The sequence below is a fragment of the Eulemur rufifrons genome, chromosome 15 (genome assembly GCF_041146395.1).
Source record: "Eulemur rufifrons isolate Redbay chromosome 15, OSU_ERuf_1, whole genome shotgun sequence".
Taxonomy (NCBI): domain Eukaryota; kingdom Metazoa; phylum Chordata; class Mammalia; order Primates; family Lemuridae; genus Eulemur; species Eulemur rufifrons.
In genome coordinates, this window is record NC_090997.1 from 15,262,811 (window position 1) to 15,287,926 (window position 25,116).

A 25,116-nucleotide genomic window follows, 5' to 3' on the forward strand; every position below is an offset into this window, starting at 1 on the left:
AATTTATCCTGAGGAAACAATCAGATAAGTGCAAAATGTACAACCGCGCAATACATACATGCATGTGTGTGCACACCCATGCAAGAATGCTCATTAAAGCATTGGTTGAAATAAAGAAAAAAAGTTGGCCGCCACCTATATACGCAACTCATGAGATTTAAGTAAACTATTATATCCTCATATGATAATATGTAGTCATTAAAAAGAAGATTCAGAGAAATATTTAAGAATATGGGAAAATTATTCACATGTTAAAGTCAAAAGCACACAAAATATTATAATATTAGCTTATTGTTTATTGAATAGTATGCAAATGTATAGAAAAAAGGCCAAAATAATATAAATACACTAGATTTTTACAGTATTTATTTCTGGTGTCATATTCTAGGTTACTTTTATATTCATGTTCATTCTCTTCAATATTCTCTTAAGTTTTTTATGAAATTGGAATCTCAGTGATTCTGAAGGTAAATGATCAGTGGTATATATAATGCTACTTTGTACAAAATTATTCTACAAATGGAGCTAACTAAATAGGAACCTAGGTGAAAAATGAGTCACCACAGAAAGTATTATTAATATAATATATAATGGTGATTAATATCATACAAACTTATTAGACAATCAAATCCCATAAAATCTTGTTGGTGGGAAATTGAATAAAAATTAAAAGGCTAACAAAGGTCTGTTCCCTAAAGTGCTCAGACATTTGAAAGGTACTTTAAGGACCAAAACATCTACTACAAGACGGATTACTAGTCTCCTTGGGATGCAATAAAAATGGAGCTCATCATTATCAAATAACAAAACTAGCTGAAAATACAGTGCCTGTTAAATTGATAAACACCAACTTTGCAAGCAATTTTTACAAAGTTCGTGTTAATTCCAACTTGGATACGAATTTATTACTCATTTTCATAAATTTAAGTTGTATTACACTTCTGTCTTTCCCAATTACTGCAAGCATTTACTTAATATGTATACACTTAAAATTTAACTTCGGTGAAGTAACTAGCACTTTTGTTAGTCTCTACTTCCAAAAAGGCAGGTGCAAGCTGTGTTATATTTCATGTCTTCGGCAAAACTTCGCACAAGTCATGGCTGCCGACTGTTAGTATAGGAATTAATAAATAACTACATCGTTTAGGTCCGGATAGCAGGCATGTTCCCCCTATTTCAACAGTGCACTTGAGATCCAAAGAAAGAAAACAAACAAAAAAACCACATTATCTCCTTTGGAAACCCCGCCTGCCACGGCTACATACCTTGATTCTTGCTTTCTCTATGAATTCTAGAGGGGCTTTTCCAAACTCAAATCCAGCTCCAACCCAAGGAATCCAGCCTTTGATGCACGGAGGTCTACCAAAATTCTTCCACTGAAGGAATAAGAATAGAGCAACGCAACCTAGGATTGCAATCACTGTTGAGGAAATTAGTTCCATATTTTTGTCCAGCACTTTGCCGAATCACAGAAGTTTGAAAAAGTCCTGCTGCCTTGGCACTGGCTCCTTTCCTGGGTCTAGGGAACCCGCCCAGCCTCCCAAACTTTCTGCTGCAACTTGTGCAACTAGCTCTCCTTCTAAACTGTAGCTTCCTTTCCCCGCCCCAAATTTTTGCTGATTTTTGCATCATTGCTCCCTCCCACCTCCACTTCTAAAAGTCCTGGACGCGGCGGAAAAAATTCAGGGCTGCGCCGCGCTGGGTCGATGGGCGGGGACACGCGCTGTTGCCATGGAGACTGGCGGAGGCGCTGCGAGCGCCCAGATGCCAGCCAATCAGAGAAGTCGCTGAGCCCGGCGGACTACATTTCCCAGAAGCCTAGTGGGTTCTGCTTTGTTTTCGTGCTCTGGGGCGGGTTTCAGGGGGCCGCTGGACCACTACAGCCTGAGACTGCTAGGAAGGCTGTGGGTTTCCCGGGCCGAGCCGAACGGGGGAAATGGTTCCCGCCCGGCCACTCGCGGGTTGAACAGGGGCCGCCCTGGCAGGGTGGCGGCCAGCTGCGGCGCTGTGCACCGGCGAGGAGGGGTGCGTTGTCGTCCTGTCCTGCTGCTGAATGTCCGTCCCGGAGGATGAGAGGCTTTTGCCGCTCGCCCAGAGATGGCCCCGAGCGAGCAAGTTCCTACTGTCCGGCTGCGCGGCCACCGTGGCCGAGCTAGGTACCCGGCTGCCCACGCCTGGGCTGCCCACGCCAGGGCCTCCCGGGCAAGTCGCCGTGGCGCTGCGCTGGGGGAGGGACGCGCGGGCGGCTCGGTTCCAGGCTGTGCGCATCCCGGGAGGTTGCGCCCTCTTCTTCCACGCCTGCCTAGCGGATGCTGCAGGGTTGGGGAAGGCCAGTTTTGAGAGGAGAAGGGATTGGAGGTTTCTAAGGTGTTTTCCTTCTAATTTCGTCTGATACCTCCCTCAGGGATGTGCCATTGTTCTTGAATGTGCACTTTGAGAAGCTTCATGAGCTGTCGTTCCTCTATAGGAATCATTTTCCCTTTCGTGAGGATGACCTTTTTAAAAACACAATCCAGTTTTCATCCTTATTGAATCTCTGTGATTTATATTATTACACAACCTCAGTGTGTCGTTGTTTTTTGGGTCTAAGTTGTGGACCTACCTTGTAGGACCTATCACTTATTGAGCATTCTATTCTAACATCTGCCCATTACTCGACCTCTTTGAGCTTAACACATCTATACTGTGTTTACCTTGTAGGATTCTGAGAAGTCAGTAATATATAAGTGCTAAACTCAAGGCAGGACACCCATTAATTGAGACATTATTATAATTCCTACAATACTAGGGACTATGGATATATAGTTGAAAAGACCCAGTTCTGACCTTCTTATAGACTGATGGGGAGATAGTCAGAGAAAGACAATTACAATGGAATACTTATTATAATGAAGATATTATTAGGTGTCATAGAATATGGAAGAAGAACAGTTACATCTGCTTAAACGAGTCAGAGAAAAACTTTCAGAGGCCACCTAGAGTGGAATCACGATGCCCTTGAATGAGCAAGTGGTGTTTATTCCAAGAGTTTTGTGAGTAGAGTGCCTATGTGTTCCCTGTGAAGCCTTAACTGTCCATTTAAGATTACCCATAAATTTTCTTGCCTGTTTAAAACAAAGAATAAGAAAAAAGGAACAGTTCTGAGGCCTTATCATTTGTAAATGTACATTTGTAAATGTTAGTCGATCCTATTCTAAATGAGTTTATTTTGTATCTCTAGCACAGCAAGCACATGATCTGTTTTTTTCCCTACTCTTTCATTTTTGTCCTTTGGCCCCTCTATTTTTCTCTCTCTCTCCTTTCAAAGCTGATAGAGAATTTTTATTTTTCATTGTTTTTACTGAAATAAAATTCATCAACTTTTTTAAAAAAATCTAAAAGCAGATTGCTGAATGATTAGATATATTTCCATTTTTTTTCAATTGATGTGACTCAATGGCTTCTTTACAGGAATATTCCTCCTGTTAAAAATTCATGGAGAGAATTGTGTGGGGCATAGGGATGGGAGGCAGGGGAATCAAAATATGGATGGTTTTGAGTACAAATTCATTTAGGAACCTGAAAAATTATTTAAGTGCCTGTAAGAAAACAAAAATTATTTTGAGAAACATAGTCTGTGCTAATATAGAGGCTCCTATTTCTTAAGACTTTTCAGATTTCGTATATCAATAAAACATTGCTTGAAGTTTCTATATGCAAGCTACTTCTGTTTTAGAGAAACTATCAGCAACATATTAACTTTTCCGAAGATCAGTGGTAAGATTTAATATTCTCTTCCCTCCTGCCATCAACTCTGTTTTCTCTTAGAAAAGGTATACTAGGGTTTTGTATCAGGTGGTGATCATAGAAAAGTCTTATGTAATATCATTAATGTTCATGAACTTGTCTGAATGTTATTTCAATCATTTGGGACATTTTATATTATAAATTCATGAGCTTGAACTTCCATATGTGGGCCCATTAGCTTAACTGTTTTAAAGTAAAAGGTCTATCTCCAATTCAAAATTTAAATAAAACATTTTTTTTTTACAAATATATTTGGTACTTATAAGGAGGCCATGAGTAGTGGAAAAGCAATTCAATATATGCCTTAATTGAAAGAGTACTGGTGTGTGACCCTTGTATATAAAAGATAACTTTGTAAACTCCATTATATCTTCTGTATCTCAAACATCAAGTAAGTGATTCATGTGTATGTGAATATCACCCATGAAATTATGGAATCCAGCTTCATCTAGCATTTATCGTGGTACATAAGAATATACAGTATTCTGAAGTTAGATCTTAAACAATCCTGGCTACAGTCAAGGGGATGCCAGGGAATATGGATGCTTTAAATTATTTTCCATTGGAAAGTGAAAATTAAAGACTAAAGTAGATTTAAACTGAAATTTCTGAATAAAAGAACCCAAGGCTTGTCACTTTTTAATTTTTTGCTGGTGATCTGGGGTGCTCTTGTCCAATGATTCTTAAATTTGGGAGTGAGTGAGAATCAACTAATTCTAAACCCTCATCAACCTATTGGATTAGAATCCACAGGCATGAGGCTAGGAAATCTGTAATTAAAAAAAAAAAATCTCCCTAGCTTATTCTGATAAATTCTAAAATTTGAAAGCCACCTATCTGGGTAAAATATTGGTCCTATGATTTTAGGATTTTTATTTGTTTCTCTGAATGTTGTGGGTTTTTCCCTTCGTTTGTTTTTGTGTTAGCGACCTTTCCCCTCGATCTCACAAAAACTCGACTCCAAATGCAAGGAGAAGCTGCTCTTGCTCGGTTGGGAGACAGTGCAAGAGAATCTGCCCCATATAGGGGCATGGTGCGCACAGCCCTAGGGATCATTCAAGAGGAAGGCTTTCTAAAGCTTTGGCAAGGAGTGACACCCGCCATTTACAGACACGTAGGTATTTATCTTGATTCTAGCTGGTAAGTTTGTTATGAGTTCTGTGTTTGTCTCCTCTGCTTTTCTGTTTAACTGTGTCCAAAAAGCAACTAGTTTTTTCTCTACTGATATGATAAATGAATATTACAGTCTCTTAAGAAGGGAAAGATTACCAATTGTCCTAAAGTTTTAGAAATGCATACTGACATATTTAGGGATGAACTGTCATATCTGTAAAGTACATTAAAATAATTAGGCAAAAAAAAAAAATGAAGCAAATATGGCAAAAATGTTAGCAATAGATAAGTCTCAATGGTAGATTAGAGGGAGTTATATATTATTTTCTCTACTTTTCAATATGTTTGAAATTTTCCCTAATAAAAAGTTTCACAAAAGTTTTGGAAGAAAAAATGAATAATAATTTTCTCTACTTCAGAAACTTTAAACACAGGATTTAAATTTTTCATGTTTTTTGAAAATTAAAATATATTTGCTACAATGCCCAATCTTGTGAATCTCTGTCCCAAACGTCTGAGACCAGACTACTCTGAAAGAGAGCAGGGAGCACTGCCTAATCCGACTCTGGCAATAGAGCAAAGGCCACATAGGTGAATTTTGCCCCAGTTCCCCAGCCTACCTAACTTGCTATGTGGATCTTTAGTCACTCTTAAAGGAAGATAGTAGTAACTATGCCATGAGAAGACTTTTCTGCTCCGTTTCCAAAGTGGCACTCACAACAATAGGAGTTGTTGAGTTTTTAGTTTGTGGGCAGGAGAACATAAACTTGGCTTCAAAAGGAGGTAGGAAAGCTGTGACATTTTCTCCTTTATATTCATATAATTTCCTTAAGCATATAGTGACCCTTGATCAGAAAAGTGCCCAGTTCTAGTACATACTGATGTAATATTTTTAAAGATCAAGTTCCTCAGATGAGTAAATTAGAGTGTATCATCGAGAACTATCCAGAATTGTGCATGGAGAATGTTACTGTTTTTGCATGTTGTACATTTTTTTGAATATCTTAAATATTTCATCTAATGTCTTGAAATATTAAAAAAAAGCTTTCTATATGAATACTATGCTGATTGTAATGATTTTGTCATCCATTCTTTTTAAATATTTTCTCCTTTGCATCCCATTATTGTTTTGAGTTTTACTTATTTTCATTTGTATTTTGTTGACCACCTTATATTGTTTTACAGTTAAGATTCATGTTTGATACTTGACTGGAAAATATTACATTAATATAATAAATTCTCCAACAAAGTTATATATGTTTATTCAATGAAAATGTCTGCTGTGCACCAAGGTATGTAATAGGGCATTTGAAGTAATAAAAACAAAACAAAAACAAAACACACACAGAGCCTGCCTAGAGAAGCTCATGGTCTGATGGAAAGATGGGGAAGAAAAACAAGTTAATTTCTAATCAATATGTTAAGGAAAAGGCCAGAGAGCACTTTCTGAAAAACATATTGAGCTGAGTCTCAAAAGACTAGGAAGAAGTAGGAAAGCAGAGAAGGGAGAATCCATTCTAGAAAGATCAGAGAGTGTATGGGAAAGCCTGAGACTTAAAAGAGCATGCCCCACCTCCAGAAACATCAAGGAGCCCATGTATCAGGATCACAGGGCTCGTGAGAGAAAGCCACAGCTAGAGATTGACTAGGCCAGGTCAGAATGTACTCTTATTTTATTAAACATGTAGCTCAATCTGCCTTTTTAATGATTTTTATTTATTTATTTATTTTTCCCAGTGTACTCTGGAGGTCGAATGGTCACTTACGAACATCTCCGAGAGGTTGTATTTGGCAAAAGTGAAGATAAGCATTATCCCCTTTGGTAAGTTTTATTTTGAAAATAATATGTTATTGCCCCAAAGCTGTAATGTTTATCCATTAGATTTATGTAAAATTATACATTTGTACTAAAATTACCTTAAGTTATATGCTTAAAATGATAAATAATTATAATATAAACCCCAAAATAATTGATCATTTACTGCACATTGTATACAGACATACGTGTATATACATGTATAAACAGAGATGGGCTCAAATTTTTGCTCTACTACCGTGTAACCTGGCAAAACTGCTTTACCTTTTTATCTTTAGTTTTCTCTGCGTAGAGGTAATACCTACCATCAGCTGTTTGTTTTGTGGGATTAGATGAGATGATGAATGTAAGTGCATATTGCTTGTAATATTTATAACAGAAACAGAAAAAACATATGTTACTATAAATAATATACATAGGATTCCTTTAAATAAAAATAAGGAGAACACAATGAAAAATAAGGAAAGGATAGCAATAGGCCATTCACAAGAAAAAAAATATAAATGTTCCTTAACCACATAAAAATGTTCAACCTCACCAGTAATCAGGGGAATTAATTAAAACTAACTTCAAACTGTTAGTGGAAAGGTATGTTACCATAATCTTTTTGTAGCATAAATTATCTGTTAAAAATTTTAAAGTTATAATCCTTGGACTCAGATCCTTCTTTGTGATTATAATCATTCAGAAATACTTGTACCTGTGCATAAAGGCACACACACACGTACACAAAGATACTGACTGTAGCAGTGTTGATGGTAGCAAATCTAAAAATAAATAAATAAATATCAATTTGGAAGTAGTTGAGTAAGTTATATTTATACAAGGAAGCACAACACAGCTATTGAAAGAATGAGCTAGATTTTATATGACTAACATAGAAAAATGCCTAATATCTTTTCTGGAGTTAAAATAAAAATCCAAATCACAACTATAAGGAAAGGGCAGTAAGTAGAACTTCACCTTCCAGGAAAAATCTCTTGGTCCTGTTTTTGAAAAATTATAAGGTAGTAAGATATACTAATTGCTTTCCCAGAGGTAATAATGATGGAATAGAATATTAATAGTCCTTGCCTTTTAGAATTTCCTCCAGAAGGGAAAAGTCTAGGTAAAGAGTTCAAAGAAAATATTACACTATGAAGTATACTCTCAGGGTGGGTTGGTTTGATGTCTTTTTGACCCAGTCAGAACCATTCAATCAGTCGATAAGTATTTATCAGATGATTAGATTATGGTGTGCCAGTTTTATACTTAATACTGAGGTTATAGTAATGAAAAAGACATAGTCCTGCCACCAACTTACAGAAACAGAGACAGATGAATAAACAATTAGACACATGTAAAAAACAGAGGAGAGAGTGGTTATGAGATTTTCAAAGAGGAAAAAAATGCATAATGTGCTATGCTTATCATTGTGTGGAGTAACAGGCATTCTCATAGGTTGGTGGAAGTGCAAGTTGATGTAAGTTCTATAGAGGGCAATTTGGCAGGATCTAGCACATGTTATGTAAATGTTCAGATTTCTTAGTTTAAAGTTATGCTAGTTGAATAAATTATGGTATATCCATAAAATGAAATGCTGTGAAAATATTAAAATGAATGGAATAGCTCTATATGATCTGACAGGGGTAACCTTTAAGATACACTATTAGGAAAACAAAGTACAGAACACTATACAACTTGACATTCTACATCTGTGCATTTAAAAAGGAATACTTACACAGACACATTTGTGTTGCACAAACTATCAATCATAATAAAGTGCCTAATACTGTGGCCTCTGCACTCAGACTATCTGGATTTACATCTTGGTTGTAACAATCACTAGTTGTGTGATGTGGGCTGTCACTTAACTGCTCTGTGCCTTGGTTTCCTCATCTCTAAAGAGGGAATGACAGTGTTAATGTCATAGAGTTGATGTGAGAATTAAATGTTATTTTTAAAATACGCAGCACAGTGCCTGACACATAATGAACCTTCAGTGAATCCATTATTATTACTTCTGGGAAAGCATAGAAGAAACTCGTAATTGTCATTGCTTCAGTAGAGGGGCACTAAGGTGTAGGGGTCAGAAGGACCCTTTTTTCTGTTGAAGAGATACCCATTTGTATCTCTTCAAATTATTTTGTAGTAAAGGCAAAGGAAATACCTCTTTTCCCCAAGAGACGATTACAATAATCTGGTTAAAGGTGATTGGAGGTCTGCCTGAGACAAGAGCCGCAGGAATGGAGAGAAGAAGATGGCTTCAAAGCATGTCGAAGTCTAGTCTTGCTCACCATTGGCTTTGAGAGGGCAGAAGGATGAGTCTAGGAATGAAAAGAATTTTTTCAAAGAGAAATATTTTCAAACCCCCTTCACTGGGAAGACTACTAAAGTAGTAGTTTTTAAAATCTGACTTTCTCAGCCTTTGTCTGTTAGGCTAATTACATCTATGCTGTTTTTTAGGCCCATAACTCCAGACTTTAACTCCTTGTGGTCCGTTAACCCTTCCATCAGTAAACAGCCAGACCTCTACTTTCCTCCGTGACTTACTTGGGTCTATCCTTTTCTTCACTTTGTCTTAAATCTCTTACTTAGGGCCTGTACCAGCTCAGTATTGGTTCACTATAAAATTTATAAAATTAATGGCAACTTTTTAAAAAAGCATTTTCTTTTACAATTAGGAAATCAGTCATCGGAGGGATGATGGCTGGTGTTATTGGCCAATTTTTAGCCAATCCAACCGACCTAGTGAAGGTTCAGATGCAAATGGAAGGAAAGAGGAAACTTGAAGGAAAACCACTGCGGTAAGTTCTCCAGTTAACGGACACCTTTCCTTTTCTCTTTGCCACCATCGTATTTTGAACATTTACCTAATAGATTTATCATATAATATTTAGTAAAGACATTAATTCTGATTCTTTTAACTTGGAAGTTACATTCATTAGGAGGAGAACTAAGCTGGATCTTTTCTTTCTTTCTTTCTTTCTTTCTTTTTTTTTTTTGATACAGTCTCACTCTGTTGCCCGGGCTAGAATGCCATGGCGTCAGCCTAACTCACAGCAACCTCAAACTCCTGGGTTAAAGTGTTCCTCCCGCCTCAGCCTCCCAAGTAGCTGGGACTACAGGCATGCACCACCATGCCCGGCTAATTCTTTCTATATACTTTTAGTTGTCCAGCTACTTTCTTCCTATTTTTAGTAGAGATGGAGTCTCGCTCTTGCTCAGGCCGGTCTCAAACTCCTGAGCTCAAACGATCCTCCCTCCTCAGCCTCCCAGAATGCTAGGATTACAAGTGTGAGCCACCATAACCAGCATGGATCTTTTCTTTGCATGATGAAGTGTACACGTTCTCTACCAGACAAATTATATGTGCACATAGTTCTTTGCTGCTGTTCCCAGCCAAGCCAGCTAGACTTGTCCCCTCCTGTAGGTTAATATAAAGAGTTGGATCATTAAAATTTGCCCTGTTGTGAATCCCAGGTTTGTTTTTGTGGCTTGGTGTTGTTGAAGTTGCTTAACATTTCTGGTCTCTGTGTTTTCATGTTTAAAAGAGGCTTCCTCAAAATGTTTTCATGATGGTTAACATGCCTGGCTCATTGGTGCCAGCAACCTTGCCTTCTTTCCCTTTCTCCAGGAAAAAAGGAAGGTAGCAACAAAGTTAACCTTGTATATTTTTCCCACTTCCTTATTGAGTCCCATTTCTCCAGATCCTGAGGCCTTCTTTTTCCCTAGTGTGTGAGAGACTTTTTTATAATGGCTTTGTGATATAAAATCATCCTATTACATTACTCTATATTATTGAAGTTTGCCTTTCTTGAAAGGACTTCATGTTTAACGATTTACTGAAATACAACTTGGCCCATTTCCAAGCAGAAAAATCTTGCAGATTGATAGATCCTTCCCAGGAAAGAGGGAAAGTACAGGATGACTTGAGCTGGGTACAAAGAGATCTGAACAGTCCTCTGAATGCTACAGGCTTGCAGGGGAGCCAGGGGCAAAGGGTTTGGGGCCATCTTTGGGAGTTCACCACTGACCACTGCTCTCCACTCCCCACCTCCTCTAGCTAACTCAGTGAAAAATAAGGCTGGGCTGCTGCAGCCCAGGCTCCCCTTCAGCCTTCAGAAAAGGGAGAACATGCACAGCACCCTGACGTAACCAAGTAGTTTGCAGAATCCCAGGGCCCATTTTGTCATCTTGTAACATCTATAAGTAGCAGGGATAAGTGATGCTGCCTTGATTGGACAGAAGGAGAAAACTGGTTATTAGGATCCAAAAATATCCAACTTTTGGATCCACTGATAACCCAGTGTTTTTTTTTTCCTTCTCTTTGTTCCTAATATTGGAAATTTCTGGTTTGACTGTATTTAATGTTGTAGTAAAGAACATGAACCTTGGGATCAGACAGCCTGGAATTCAAAGACAGCCTTTACCATATTTTAGCTTTGTAATCATGGTCACATTCCTTGACCATTCTAAGCCTCAGTTTCCTCACATATGAACTGGAAAAATAATATTATAGATACCTCATAGAGTTTTCAGGATTAAAATATGTCTTATGTATATGAAATGTTTGGTACTTAATAAGTGCTTAATACATTTTAGCTACAATGATCATCATTCATGATTATAACTTCCCATGTAGCATAACAACAATTATTCATGTCCAATTAATTTGTCATATTATCTTTCTGGTGAGAGTCAGATAATGTAATGGCTGAGTAAAAGCCATACAGCTAGTAAGTGGTAAAGGTAGCATCTGAGTCCAGGTTGTTCTGACTATATACAGCCCAGACTTTTCTTTTATGCTAAAGGTCTCCATAGTAGGTTCCTGCTTTAGGACCATTCCTCACCTGTCTACAGAAAAATGAGCAAAATAAGGATAGCGAAGTAAATTTTCATAAAGCTAAACTTGTTCAATTTTAAGAACTCTTATAAGATTGTCCTTTGTACTAGTCTAAAAATATCATTTGTTTTATGAGATTATGTGAGAGTCAATGGTTTTATAATGTTCTTTGGTAAAATTAAAAAATTTGCAGGTCCCCCTGTATCACCAGTAAAATTAATCCAGAAGTCTGATAACTACTCTGAGTTATCAGACTACTGTTTCCTCCTATCATTAATATGGGCACTGATGATATAAAATATCAAGAAAGATATTTTAATCTGTTAAATAAGCTGAGAAGAATAGGATGATAATTTATAAAAAATTTTCATTAACAATGTTTAAATCAAATGTTGCCTTTTTTCCTAAAGGATTATTAAATTTATCTGGAAATTAGACTTATATGGATTGCTAATAATTCTGGATAAATAAGATGTTATTGTATCCAAATTATAACAGCTATAGGTGACATTTATCCAATACATTTCATTCTGTACACAGGAGTACATAGAGTTTTCACATTTTATTGTTATTTTTCTTAGATTTCGTGGCGTGCATCATGCATTTGCAAAAATCTTAGCTGAAGGAGGAGTACGTGGGCTTTGGGCAGGCTGGGTGCCCAATATACAAAGAGCAGCGCTGGTGAATATGGGAGGTAATGGAAACTTTATTGAATTCTGAGAAGTCGTAATTGCCTTAATAATTGTAATTATAAGCACTTATGTCAGGTAAATGAAAAGTTTTATTTTATTATTTTTAAGAATGTATATTGGTGATAGGCTGCATAGATGTTGTAATATTATAATTGAATATTTTCTTTAGAGCATTTTCACTTTATTCTACTTTTATGCATGAAAAGGATTTCATAGGACAGGCAAATTGTGGCAATAAGGGGACAAGGCTAGACTTTTCTAAGGTCTCCTCCACAGTCCAGACCTGCCTTTAAATTTAAAACTGATATATATAACTATCTAATAGTCATTATATCCTTACTCCTATTCCTAAATAATCCATCTTATACATCCCAGCACCCTGGGCTAGAAACCTGAATGTTTCCTTAACTCATACCTACCCCTCACTTCCCATATTCACTTACCAATGTCTTCTGTCTTCTAAATACTTCTTAACCATTTTCCACCCTTCAATACCTACTACTTTAGTATCTTTAAAATGACTATTTCTACAATACCAACCACCAAAACCTCTCATCTACACCACTGCCACAGCTGTCTAACTGGTTTCCTACTACATCCTCAAACATGTACCCTGTATCCAGAATGATTTATCTGAAACACAGATCTGAACATGTTACTGGTGTCCTCAAAGCCCTCCACTACCTTCTTACCACACACAGAATAAAGTGAAAATTTTGGAACATGACATAGAATGTTTACAAAATCCGGCCTGTGCCTTCAGGGAACTGAGAAATTCATTGACTCTGTTCCAAAGAGCAAAGCAGAAAGTCATGAGCGGAAAGGTTCCACCACCTATACATACCACATTGTTCTTCCCTTTGTACCTTTTGTCCTCTTTCTTCTTCTATGTAGTTTTCTTCTTCGCCAATTCACTTTTCCTGCACCTGCCACAATCCCTTTCTCCATATCCTGTTGTGTTAGATGCCCTTTTATGTGTTTCTGTAGTCCCTTGTGTTTATTGCTACTATTGCTTGTATCTCATTTCATTGCCTGCTACTATCTGCCTATATCTCCCACTAGATTATGAGCCTTTTGAAGGCAAGGACTATGTGTTATTCATCTTTATTTTCCCAGTCCTTCATATGTAGTAAATAAACATTTGATGGATGAAGTAATCAATGAAAGAATCCTTTCTAAGACCAATTACATGATTCCAAGAAATTGACAAATGGCATTTTCAAGGGTTCCATAAATATAGCACTTAAATATCTGAGGAAGTAAATCTGTTTTCTATTTTGCTATTTCAGTCCATCTAAGCCTACCACATCATAGTGGTGGATATTTTGATCTTCAGGAAATCTTTCTGATTGTAGTTTCTCAATTTGTTGTTTCAAAATCTATTGCAGCCTGGATTTCTCTTCCAAGTTCCAGCTATTTACTCAGAATCTTCATTTGGATATCTCAAGTAGATCACTTTGAATGTGTCCAAATCAAACTCCTCTATCAAACCACTTCCTTATCCATTATTTGTAATCTCAAAATACATCACTTTCCTTTCAGTTGTACAAGCCAGAAACCTAGGCATGATTTTTGACTCTTTCCTTTAACTTGCACCTTATATGCAATCAGTCACCAAGTCTAGTCAGCTCTATCTTTCAGACATATCTCAAATTCATACACTTCTCTCCATCCCTAGAGGTACTCCTTTGTCCAAGTATTTTGTATCCCCTTCTGTTGGACCATTACAGAAGCCTCCTAACTTTGGTCTGTCCATATCTACCACATGCCTTTGAAACTGGTTTTTTCAAGGTCACCATTGCCTATCATCTTATTTAAAATATTTTAAAACTGTGAGTTTTCACCTTTACCATCTCCATAAATAACAGCTCTGTCCTTTAACACGTTGACGGCCACACTGGAAAAAAATTTTTTCCTTGGGGCCACAGTGTTTTATTACAAAAATAGAATAAGAACTTCAAAAACAATATGATCCTTTCTAATTTAATGAAAAATTTGTTATTTTATGTTTTCTGTGTGTTTTCAATAAAAAAGTAATATAAAAACTTGAAAATTAGTAATGTAAAAAGTAATGCGAAAACTTGAAAAATAGTTCATAAGGGTAAAGTGTTTTTCCTAACTTGTCAGGTTCAAGTGTAATTTAAAGTAAACATAAATAGAAAAATGAAATTTATTGATTTCTATTCATTTAAACCAATTTATTGTTTAGAATTAAATTGTCAGTATTAATTATAACAATAAGTATATCAACAAGTAAGATTTTCACGAACCAACTGCAAGATTTTGCCCAGGGGGCCACCCATCGTGTAACATGTATGCTATAGCATGGCAGCGTGAGTTGCCTGTGTACCACGCGGCTCCCAAAGTAAAGAGACATGTGAATTATATATACTTCATGAGGCCCCTGGCTCAAAACTAGTGTGAGTTAAATACAACTCACATGACAGTTACTGTGTTAAATTATTCACACTCAAAGCCTTGCAGTCATCTTTGATGTTTTCTCTCACTCCATATTCAATCTTCTGGCTAATTCTGTTGATTCTCTACCTTTAGAAGTTATCCAGAATCCTACCAGGGCTCCACAATTCCCTTATCTAAGCCATCATCATCTCTTGGCAGGATTATTTCAGTAGTCTCCTATCTAATCTGCCTTGTCTCCTTACCATCTACTCTTAACAGAACAGAACTATTTGAACCTATTAAGCAGTACCCCAGGGTAGTCCCTCTTCTGCTCAAAACCCTCCCCTGGTTTCTGATGCTCTCTAACATCTGGACTCTGCTACTTCTTTCATATTCTGTTTCTGCTAGACCAGTTTTCTGGCTGTTCCTCTAATCTTCCAAGCTGACTCTTGCCTCAGGGCTAGATCACACACTGTTCTTTTGCCTGAGACACTTTCTCTTTGATATCTGCAGAGGTTATTTTCTCATGCTTCCTTTTAGTCTCTGCCCAAGTGATACCTATTGAGAGGCCTCCCCTGATCATCCTGCTTAAAATTCTTATACACTGCTCCTCCCTGCTCTCTGGCACTCCCTCTCCCCTTTCCTTGCCTTATTTGTCTTCAGAGCATTTACTTTAAGAGCAAGTACCATCTGAAATGCCATGTAGTTTGCGTTATTTATCGTCTCATCCCCCAACAGAGAGCAGGAACTTGTTTGTTCATTTTGTCGCAGTTCCCATGATAGTGCCAAATAAATGCACGCACTTGTTTGGTGAATGATCAAATGGACCTATCCATTCTCGGTTCAGTGCAGTTTACTTCCCTGTACTTTAGTGTGTGTTGTCTTTATAGAACTCCAGCATTGTGATGTTCCCCCCGCCCCCGTTTAAAATCCTCCCATAGCTCTTTATTGTCATTAGAAAAAAGTAGAAAAGGGTCAGTGTGGAATAACGGTCAGGACTTTTTGTTTATAAGTGACAGGATCTCAACTCAACCTAACTTTGGCTAAAAAAGGAATTTATCAGCTCAAATAATGAAAGGCCCAGGGGTTGAGCAGACTTTACACATAGCAGTATGCAGGTGTTCAAATGATACAGTTGAATGTCTCTTCCTCTTTTCCTCTCTCTCCATCTGTAGCTCTGCTTTCCTCCGCTTAAAAATAAGAGTAATATCTTTCATCCTGGTACACATTCCTGCCCCAAGCCTAGCATATTGTTGACACAAAAGACATTTACTGTTGAATGAATGAATAGTTAAACCTTCGTTTTCCATTGCCAGATTTAACCACTTATGATACAGTGAAACACTACTTGGTATTGAATACACCACTGGAGGACAATATCATGACTCATGGTTTGTCAAGGTAAGTGATTGTTTTAGTTTGACTTTTTCTGGTTTTTTTCTATATTACCTTTTCTTCCATATTTGGCATAAATTTTAACATTTAGGCTCTTTTAATTAGGAATCTAGTGATATCACCGTTAGAGAAGGGTTATAGTACATTTATAAAGCGTGATTTTCTTAAAGTTTGTTACAGTTAAAATGGATACGAGATACATGAAGTTGCAGGATATATAAGAATAAACCTCCCAAATATTTACACCTTGATGGGGCCATCCCAGGAACAGATTCTGATGATCGACTCTCCAATTCAGTTTGACAGATGTGTTTGAGCACCTTTTATGTTAAAGGCACTGTTCAGGGCCCTGCAGTGGGGACAAAAGAGGTAAACTCAACTCCTGCCCATGGAACTTTCCAAATATTAAAACACTGTGCAGTAAATGCTAAAAGAAAGTGACTGGTTACCCTAGGGTTCGGAGGAGGGAGAAAAAATAACCACTTGGCAGGACCCACAAAAGGAGTAGAGTTAGATAAGAGTTTTGAAGGGCTTTGGCTCTTCACAGAGACAAGAAGAAGGACATGCCAGGAAGGGACAATACCTTACTATCCTTGTAACACAATTTAAAATTATCTGTTAGAATAATTTTATAAATGTCCATTATCCTTGACATTATAGTGATTTCATTTAGCTTCTGATCTTGTTTTTAATTCTAGAACCCTCCTTATGCTATTTAGACAATCTCAAAAGTATATTAATAATGTCAAATCAATGATATTTGGAGATATTTAAACACACCAAGAATACTCCTGACTCAGGGCTTTCGCACGTGTTATGCCATCTGCTTCTAATACTCTCCCCTCAGGTCGTCACGTAGGCATATCCTTCCACCACTCAATTCTGCTGGCACCCCAAGAGCCTTTCCCTGACTGCCTGTCACCCAGTTTCTCCCTATCACATTCCCCATTTTTTTTCATAGCCCTTATCAGCATCTGAAATTATTTATTTCTCCTCTACCTCTCTCCAAGTAGAGCATAAGCTCCTCGAGGACAAGGTCTCACCTCCTCTGTTCACTCCCTGACAGAATGCCTGGCACCAGCAGGCGCTCAGTGCATACTGTTTGACTGACATTCCTTTTGTTTTTATTTTGTTCTACCTCTTTAAGGAATTAATTTAGCATTAATTTTAAGCTAAAAGAGCATTATTACGAAGAATATATAATAATATATTTGGTATTCTTTCTAAGTATCAAATACTCTTTCTTAAAATAGAAACTACTACATCTTATCTTTCCATTTCATTTACTTGTATTTATAGTTTATGTTCTGGACTAGTAGCTTCTATTCTGGGAACGCCAGCCGATGTCATCAAAAGCCGAATAATGAATCAACCACGAGATAAACAAGGAAGGTAGATAGAAAGTCTTCCATATTCATGTGCTTCAGTGGCTATAATAATATTGTTCTTTAAAGATCCTTTCCTGTGTCTATTCTTGATATTTTTGTGTTCAATGAGAAAATTGTTTTTATGCAATTACCTGCTCTTTGTCCAATGAAAAAGTGCCATGTGTTTGGGGAAATAAGCTAATTAACAGTTACATTAGTTAGACACAAGGTATTCCTTGTGACTTTATTGTTTTCAAAGAGTTTTTGAAAGTATACTCTGCCGAGAATTTACAGAGCACTTTCTTCAGAAGCTTCTGACTTACAGGTAACATGGAGACTTTTATTTGGTATAAAATAGTATGTTCTTTCTGGAAGAAATCAGGGGGAGTGAATTCTAAGTATAAGACCAAGGATGGGACGAATCAGAATAGTCAACCTTGAGAATATCTTTAAGCTCAAAAGAATTAACTATATCTATAGAACCACAGATATTATTTGTTCTAAACTAGCAGAAAATATTTAACTTATAGTAAGTTTCCTTAGACCATTTTGTTTTATTTATACATCTTTTTACACAGAAGAAATTTAATAAAATTGTCTTGTTTTCTTTGTAGGGGACTTTTGTATAAATCATCAACAGACTGCTTGATTCAGGCTGTTCAAGGTGAAGGATTCATGAGTCTATATAAAGGCTTTTTACCATCTTGGCTGAGAATGGTAAAGTTAGGTTTTTTACTTCCTTTTTTTTTCTTTTCTTTGTACTTAAATTACTTTTAATCTGTAAGTATTTTTCCCTTTTCTCTTCTGGTTTGCAGCATGGCCCCAAAATCAAGGCCCTTTCTCTCTTTTTTAAATCTTTTCTTGTTTTCTTTTACCTCTCCTTCCTTGGTAGATTAAGGTAAAATAAATAAGTTACATCCACTAATGAATAGGTGGATAGATTTTCTGTGATGTAAAACTTTTAGTAATCTATTTAGTTATATTTTAATATAGTAGTTTGGGAGAGGTATACAAATTTTACGGTAGAGACCTTTCCTATGAAAATTTTACTGTTTCAAACAAAATTTGTTACTTTGATGGCAAATGTTGTATTACTCTTCAATACTTATTACCACAAAACTCTGCTTAGTAAGAAACCATTATGTCATTTTTATTTGGTTTAGGTATTATTTTTTATTGAAGTGAACTAAGATATAGAATTAGATGGACTTATTTAAGTAATATAGCAAATAAAAACAAAGACTCATGTCTTTTGTAAGTTAGAAAACATTTGAAAGAATAATGAATTATGGGTTTAGAAATTCAAGCAATCAAAAATTAACGTGATATATTATAATGTTATATATAATGTAATATTTATATATATATATATTTAATTGAGAAAGTATGCCATGCAAAGCCCTACACTAAGGGCTTAGCTTTGAATAAGAAGCTATAAGTGATGAGTGTTATGGGACGAGTACATGGTGCTATAGAAACATATAGCAAATAAGTACAGCCTAGGCTGGGAGGTACAAAAACTTCGCTGGAGAATGGATTTTGAATTGAAATTTGAAGAATGAGTAGGACTTGGCCAGGTAAAAAGAACAGAAAGAAACATTCTCTTTATAGGGAAAGTTGGAGTGGACAGAGAGCACGATGAGTTCAGGGAACCGAAGGAAACCCAGCAGGCCAAGGCACAGAGACCTGGTGGAGAGAGACAGACATCAGTGTGGGAAGGCCATATGAACCAGAAGAGTGATGGCACCAGCCTGATATCATCCACATTTTTAGAGAAATCATTCTGGCTGCCATGTATATTGGGAAAAGAGCAGGAATAGTGATAAATGAGAGATAATGGTGACTTGGACAAGAGTATGATGTGGGGACAGATGATAAAAAAAAAAATTTAGGAGGTAGAAAGGAAATAGAAATATGACTGATTGGATGGGGACGGGGGAATGGTTGGAGAAGATAAGGAAAAGTCAGGCTTCATTCCCAGATTCCTGCCCTGAGCCAACTGATAATGATATAATTTCCTAAATAGGGATCATTTGCAGGTAAGAAGATTTGGGGGTAAAATAAGTGGATACGTGATATTTTGGATACCCATAAGACATCCAAGTAGAGGTGTCTAGATGACTAACTTAATACATTGGTCTGAATCTTAGGAGAGAATTTAGGAATAAAGATTTAGATTTGAGCACTGCCTGTATAGAGATGGTATTTGAAGCTTTGGTAATAAATATCACTAAGGGATAGTAGGTATTTATTTATTAACATGAAATTAATGGCCAAAGCCCTTGGCAATATCTGATACAAAAGTGTACCAGAGTTAAAAAAATTTTTGATGGTCTTGATTATACCTTAAAATTATGTCAAAACTGTGGCTTTTTCTTACTGGAAAGGTAGATTTTGATTTGGCTTGCATGAACCAAATGCTATTAGAGGTGCTGGTAACGCTAAGGAATAAGAACTTTTGCACTAGAAGGGCTTACAGTGAGATGTAGAAGTTACACGTATACATATTTAAAATTACAGAAATAATAAATATTACTAAATCACTTGATATATAGCTAAAACTGCTAATCACTTTTATGGCTTAACTCATTGAATTCTCCCGATAATCTGTGTAGTAGGTTGCTATCCTATCCTTCTATAGAGGAGGAAACAAAAGCATAAAGAGTCTAAATAACTTGAGCAGGATAAGGTGATTATTATAATAACTAGTGGTTCAGGGTATCAAATCCAGGCAGCCTGTTGCCAGAGAACTTAGCCTTACTAAGGGGGGTTGTATTAGTGCTCTGCCAGTGGTATGAATGATACTCTGAGAACACAGATAGTAGAGTAAAAATGGCTGTAACTGTGTTTGGGAAGTCACAAAAGGCTTCACAGTACCAATATTTGATCTGGACTTTGAAGCATTGGTAGGCATTTGTCAAGAGAAATATGAGGGAGCAACATGAGCATAGGCATCGTGTCATGTGTCGGCCTGTTATGTTTGAAAATTCAGTGTGTCTGGAAAATAGGTCCTCAGAGGGGAGGTGGTAGGAGACAAGGCTGGAGAAATACTTAAGGACCAGGTTGGGCAGGACCTTGTGGACCCAGCTTAGTATTAATAGTTTCGGTGTGACCCTATAGTCAGCAAGCCCCTATTGTCACCTGTAGTCAGTGTCCTCATCCTCTAGTCAGCAAGCACCTGCTTAAGCATGAGAGCAATGTGCCAAGATTTGTTTGTCATTGAGATTACTTTGGAAGTAGTATAGAAGATACATTGAAAGCTAGGTTATAAGAAAGTAAGTTTTAGCAGTGGTCTAGCCATTGGATGATTGTAGAAATGGAGAGAAGATAGATTTTAGGGAGATTTATAGTTAACTCCACAGGTAAGTAACTCATTATATGTGGAAGGTGAGGGACAGAAAAAAGAAAATGACACTTTTATGTTCCTAGTATGGGAGGCTAGGAGGATGGGTGAGACTATTACTGAAACACAAAATCAGGGTTGTGGGGATGAAGGGCATGGATAATATCCAAATACAAAGGATGAGACCACTTGATCTGACCCATTCTCTTTCTACATGAAACTCAGGAAGTATAATATAAATGACAAAAAAAGAGTACGTAACACATGCAAGCTCTACATACATTAATTATTTTAAAATTTTTATAAGAACCTAGTAAAACAGGTAGTGTTACCCTCATTTTTTCGGATGAGGAAACCATGGCTCAAAGTGTAAGGAGCTTGCTCAAGTTTACGTAGCTAGCATGTTGCAGAGCTGGGAATTGACTGCAGGTCTATTCCACTCACAACCCCATGCTCCTTCATAATACAGAATACTGAGTTGCTCAAGATCCTGCAGCTAGTCACAGAAGTTTTAAAAGAGACAGTTTGTAGTTAAGAGGGGTATTATCAGAGACAGGCTGGCTAACCACCAAACGTGTTATTTCCTTGTTGGTTTGCCATAGTATGTGACGTTGAGTTCAGAAATCTGACTCATCAGCACTTCCAAGTAAATCAGCCTTGAAAAATACAGAACTCGCCTCAGCTGATTCCGTTGAAACTGATGATCAGGCCAGAATATCTGGCTTATTCGCATCGTACAACACATCGGGCAAATGATCCGAATGCTCAAGTCCTCGGGCCAGTGTGTTTCCTCCTAAATTCAAGCTATTTGGGGACCCAAGTAATAATCAAAAAGTTACTTGCTAAACACAGAATCACAACAGGAAGAGCTTATTTGTAAACCTAGTATTTAAGAACTTCAACCCAAGAGAGGTCTTATGTGTTCAGCCTCAACCATAACAGGCATGGAAAAGGACTCTGCCTCTGCTTCTTTCCAGCCTTTATGGCAAAAGACAGATCAGAGGAATCCACATGGGTTCATATGCACTTTAATCATTTACAGTGGTCACAACTGTGGCAGTGAGAAAGTCAGCAAGTGATCTTAGTGCCCACATGCCCTCCTGTATAGAGAATCAGTTAATTCCATTTATCATACTACCCATGTTCTTTGGCTATATTATTGCCCTTTCTTTATTCAAAACTAAACTCCGTACCAAGGTAGTATGGCCTTGCTTTGCTCAGTTCCTGATTAATATTTATTTCATTTGCGTATGGTTCTCTTTCTATAATATTGTTAACATGAGGAAAAAGACTGATTATTACAGCAATTAGGAATGATTGCATAAACCATTCTTAACTAAGACCTCTTCCTCCTTGATCTGACTGCAGCTATATCCTTGGCTCACTTCATTTTAGTTGTCACAAGAATATAGTTTATCTTTACTTTATCTTTATATTCTTTATTTCAATTATGTCTTCATTTAACTAACCAAGATATGTTCTCCTAAATCTACTATTTAATAAATTCTCAGTCTACTAATATAATATGCTCAATATTTCCAAACACATATGACATAAATATTGCTTTACAAACTAACCAAATACATCTTACATTCTGATTGCTTATGTTTATTTCTCTAGTATGATAGAGTCCTTCTCTGATCAGTATTGATCAGAACTGAACCAGACAACTGTTATTAGATCCAAGGCACCATTTCTCTGTTCCAGTGTTTACCCTGTGATATCTCTCTGTGTCTTTAGTGTTTATATGTTTAGTATTTACATCTTCTTCTAATCCTTATCCTTTTATAATTCTTTTAGATATAGTTGCACCTTCATTCAAGTTAAAGTCAAGCCTTTCTGAGCTGGAAGCTTTCTTCTCTATTTAATGTGAATTTTTATATATATGTTGTGAGACATCAGTTGTTGGTTTAATGACCTAACTCTCAAAGGGTAATCTTTTGCCTTCCTCGCTTTCAAGTACTTAAGTTTCTTATTGACATGCTCCATATTACAAACTGCATGTAGAGGAGCCCAGCCTGGAATTCAGGCATCCCGAGTTCTAGCCCTTTAGCCATTAATGGTTCATAAAAGAACCCTGGGGATGGAAAACAGAAGCCTGTGGTCTAGCTCTACAACATGCTAATAGGTATTTGACTGTTAAGCCTCAGTGTCCTCATCTAAAAAATAGGGATAGTAATACCTTTCTATTGTAAATTGTTGTCTAGAGAAACCTGCCATAAATAAAACATGAAAATGCTTTGTAAATTATAAAGTGCTTTACAAAGTGAAATGCAAAAATATTTGTTTTCAGCTTAAGTAGATTCAAAATGACTTTGTCATTCAAGATATGTATGCGTATATGTAGAATATTTATAATTGCTTTGAAATATGCACTAACTTCTTTGGTTAATCTTTCAGACCCCTTGGTCACTGGTGTTCTGGCTTACTTATGAAAAAATCAGAGAGATGAGTGGAGTCAGTCCATTTTAAGCCCTTAAAGATACAGTGTTCAGTATTATTGAAATATGGGCATCTGCAACACACCCCCCCTATTATTTCTACCTCTTTAGGAAGACACTGTACTCCACAGAGACTGTGATTTATAGGGGGGCAGCACTTTATTTTTCTCTGGAAACCCGAGTTCTCTTTGACTCCTCTTTTTGTCCAAAAGTGATCTGGTCGGATCCCCCAAGGCCACCCAATGAGACCCAGCACAGCATTTTCTAAAGAAGAATCGAACCCTGACCACTTTCACCTTGGGCGAGAAGGTTTGGCCTTTGAGATGCTATTCTGTGCTGAAGAGCCTGCCTAGAGGAGGAGTGCCAGGAGGGAGCCAGCATCTCAGATCTGAAGTAGACGATAGGAATGTGGAAGAATATATATGTAGTGCTTAAGAAATACATTTAACCTATTATGTCAGTATTATAATTGAAGTTTGACAATTCATTTTTCTGTTGTTGTTAAAGTGTACATATTGTAAATTAAAGGGAGCTGAATAGAAATTCATGAGTTACGAATAAACATTTTGAGTTTCTCTAGAGTTGAAGGAAGTTCATGTTCCTTTTCTTGCCAAGGAGGGTGAAAAAAAGAAATCAAGTTGAGATGATGTTTGGATTTCAAGGAAAGAAGCTGATCTGTCAGTGCCCTCTCGTTAGATCTGTGTTAATTGGTTGGTACTGCACTGCATATGCTAATGACTTTCCCTGACAGCCACAGACTCTGAATCTTGATGAAAACAGAGAGGAGAATTTGCCTTGTTATATATCCCGTATATCCCGTTACAACTCAGATATGTCACTAGCTCTCAAGAATCTTAATATAGGCCGGGCGCGGTGGCTCACGCCTGTAATCCTAGCACTCTGGGAGGCCGAGGTGGGCGGATCGTTTGAGCTCAGGAGTTCGAGACCAGCCTGAGCAAGAGCGAGACCCCATCTCTACTAAAAATAGAAAGAAATTATATGGACAGCTAAAAATATATATAGAAAAAATTAGCCGGGCATGGTGGCGCATGCCTGTAGTCCCAGCTACTCGGGAGGCTGAGACAGGAGGATCGCTTGAGCTCAGGAGTTTGAGGTTGCTGTGAGCTAGGCTGACGCCACGGCACTCACTCTAGCCTGGGCAACAGAGTGAGACTCTGTCTCAAAAAAAAAAAAAAAAAAAAAGAATCTTAATATATAAGAATTGTAACTTATTTGATTAAAATTCAGCTGTCTATGTCCTTTATAAAGCACCTTTGTGGCCATCAGCCTTTCAGTGGTATTTTAAAAGCAAGGCTGAGAGGAAGTTAGCCCACTCTGACATGCATCCTTTATCTCCTTTCCCTAAACACTAAGGGCTCTAGAGAGACAGAGAGATGGATTCAGAAATCACACTAAAACTCTCAGTAGCCTGAATCTTATTCAGTTTGACAAAGCTTCTTGCCTAAAAAGTGATAAGTATGAACTGTCTGCGGTGTACAGTTATGTCTCCAATCTTTGAATCAAATCCCTATTCTTATTTTAGAAAGGTAAGAGATTTCTTCAGATTCACCTATGTAGCACCTGCTCCCCCAACCTCAGACAGTGGGCATTTCTGGATGGATGGCTGTGGTTATGGGTAAAAGCTGTAACTGTTAAAATAGGAAAATGCAAAATCTCAAGCCCAAGAAAGACCTTGGAGCTAAGCAAATAATTTGTTCTGATGGACATGGATGAAATTGAATAGAAAAAATTTACAGGTGCTTTGTGGTTGCACTAATGTATAATCACTGCCATTTTAAGAGGGGAACATATACTTTAAAATATACTTTAATGTGATGTATTAATATGCAGTGGCTTATTTTTCTAGTTGCAGAATGTGAAGTTTAATCTCTTCAAATCTTTCAGTGGTCTACTTTTCCATTTCATTTGTCAATCTGT

General features: G+C 37.1%; 2 protein-coding genes across 6 annotated transcripts in view; one reads left to right on the forward strand and one right to left on the reverse strand.

The window, feature by feature from the left end:
* The window catches only part of CYP39A1 (cytochrome P450 family 39 subfamily A member 1), an 88,115-nt gene extending 86,462 nt beyond the window's left edge, over positions 1-1,653 (reverse strand). For both annotated transcript variants that reach the window (XM_069487873.1, XM_069487872.1), the window contains exon 1: positions 1,266-1,653. In XM_069487873.1, the coding sequence (XP_069343974.1) occupies positions 1,266-1,442 (177 nt within the window). In that variant the 5' untranslated portion in view covers positions 1,443-1,653. The remainder of the gene's footprint in view (positions 1-1,265) is intronic.
* Positions 1,654-1,870: 217 nt separating this feature from the next.
* Positions 1,871-23,667, forward strand: SLC25A27 (solute carrier family 25 member 27). 4 transcript variants are annotated; one of them, XM_069488193.1, is made up of 9 exons: positions 1,871-2,156; positions 4,713-4,904; positions 6,637-6,721; positions 9,379-9,501; positions 12,122-12,234; positions 15,949-16,033; positions 17,327-17,419; positions 18,009-18,116; positions 23,391-23,667. In XM_069488193.1, the coding sequence occupies exons 1-9, from the start codon at positions 2,054-2,056 to the stop codon at positions 23,422-23,424; spliced, it is 936 nt and encodes a 311-aa protein (XP_069344294.1). In that variant the 5' UTR covers positions 1,871-2,053; the 3' UTR covers positions 23,425-23,667. The 4 variants fall into 4 exon arrangements, with proteins under 4 accessions (XP_069344294.1, XP_069344295.1, XP_069344292.1 ...); XM_069488194.1 differs by having other exon boundaries at positions 18,009-18,111; positions 23,290-23,667; XM_069488191.1 differs by lacking the exon at positions 23,391-23,667 and adding an exon at positions 23,138-23,334 and having other exon boundaries at positions 18,009-18,111.
* Positions 23,668-25,116: the final 1,449 nt, after the last annotated feature.